The sequence below is a fragment of the Trichechus manatus genome, unplaced genomic scaffold (genome assembly GCF_000243295.1).
Source record: "Trichechus manatus latirostris isolate Lorelei unplaced genomic scaffold, TriManLat1.0 scaffold00006, whole genome shotgun sequence".
Classification (NCBI taxonomy): domain Eukaryota; kingdom Metazoa; phylum Chordata; class Mammalia; order Sirenia; family Trichechidae; genus Trichechus; species Trichechus manatus.
Genome location: NW_004443942.1, coordinates 14167732 through 14169102, shown reverse-complemented (window position 1 = coordinate 14169102; position 1371 = coordinate 14167732). Strand labels below are relative to the sequence as shown.

Sequence of the window (1371 nt, the reverse complement as noted above, 5' to 3'; positions counted from 1 at the left end):
TCTCATACTCAGGGCACAGATCTACTTACCTGGAAGACCAGAGCCTTAACCATGTCAAGCACACATATCTGTAGCCAAAAGAACTACTGTATTGCCCCTAAACACAAAGTCTCTCATGTCAAAGGACAGAATAGGAGAAAACAACACTTAGAACACCAAGCTTCCAGTATAAATTAACAATTACATTTACCCTTTTGTCTTCAGTTTCCAACTCAAGACCTGTTTTTCTAAGATTTACTTCAAACTCTCTTCTTCTTTCCTGTGGCAAAACAAATAAACAGATTTATGTTCAGTGATATGTGGAATCATTACACAATGGCTGTGCCTTTGGATGAGGTTCTCTGCCCTCCCATTGTTGTATAAAAAAGTGCTGTATGAATTGCACTGATCTTGGTACCACGTACTACCTTTCATCTACACTATAATTCTCAAAATGGAAAGAAACAATTTGAGAAATGGGCACTAGCTGATGGGGAAACTGGGGTCAAAAGAAGTTTTTTTTTTTCCCTTACTTTTTCTTTTTAAGTTGGGAGAATTAACAGTACTTGTGTGTTGAAAGTTATGGTCTAGTAAAGAATAACAAACAACAAAAAATATAATTTAGGAGAGAGGAGCAAGTTGTTATAGTGATATTCTTAATAGGTGTGCAAAAAAGAGCTAATACAGCAGGCTTGTGACTGCTGTCCTTAGAAAGGCCTGCTTGCAAAATTGGCACTTGTCTGGCATCTGGTAATTTGGGTTTCAGGAAGGTTCTCACTATTCCCTGAACTGATAGAGTGGCTCACTGTGCCTAAACTATTTGTAAAAACAATGTTGTTTATAGTGAATATCTGCTTCCCTCTGGGAATACGGAATTTTGGTAAGTGCTAGGCAGAAGGTGACTACATAATCATCCATGGACCATCCTAGGCCAATAAAAACCTAACTACTCTGTCTCTAATACATTTCTCTGAAACAACACTTCACATGTGTTGTTACACATCATTGCTGGAGGTATTAAGTACATCCTGTGTGATTACACTGGCAGAAGACTCCTGGAAGCTTGCACCTGGTTTCCTTTGGACTTTACCCCATGTGCCCTTCCCTTTGCTGATATTAGTTTGCTGTGTTTTTTTTTTTTTTTTGCTGTAATAACTCATAGGCATGAATATAATAATATGCTGTATCTTGTGAGTCATTCTAGTGAATAATGAAACCTGGGGGTGGTATTAGGACCCTCAAAGAATAGACAAAAGGGAATGGGACCCAGTGCTTAAGTGAACGGGTTGGCTTTATATAGGAGGATAAATAATTCATCTATGATAACAAGCAGAAAGTCACATCATACATGTGAAGAAGCAGGTAGATGGATATACATGGTGGTAGAAATTT

The 1371-nt window shown here is 38.0% G+C and overlaps 1 protein-coding gene across 1 annotated transcript in view; it reads right to left on the bottom strand.

Moving 5' to 3' along the window:
- ANO5 (anoctamin 5) overlaps positions 1-1371 on the bottom strand; it is a 79253-nt gene that overhangs the window by 67422 nt on the left and 10460 nt on the right. The window contains exon 4 of the mRNA XM_023737794.1: positions 191-259. Within this exon, the coding sequence (XP_023593562.1) occupies positions 191-259 (69 nt within the window). The remainder of the gene's footprint in view (positions 1-190; positions 260-1371) is intronic.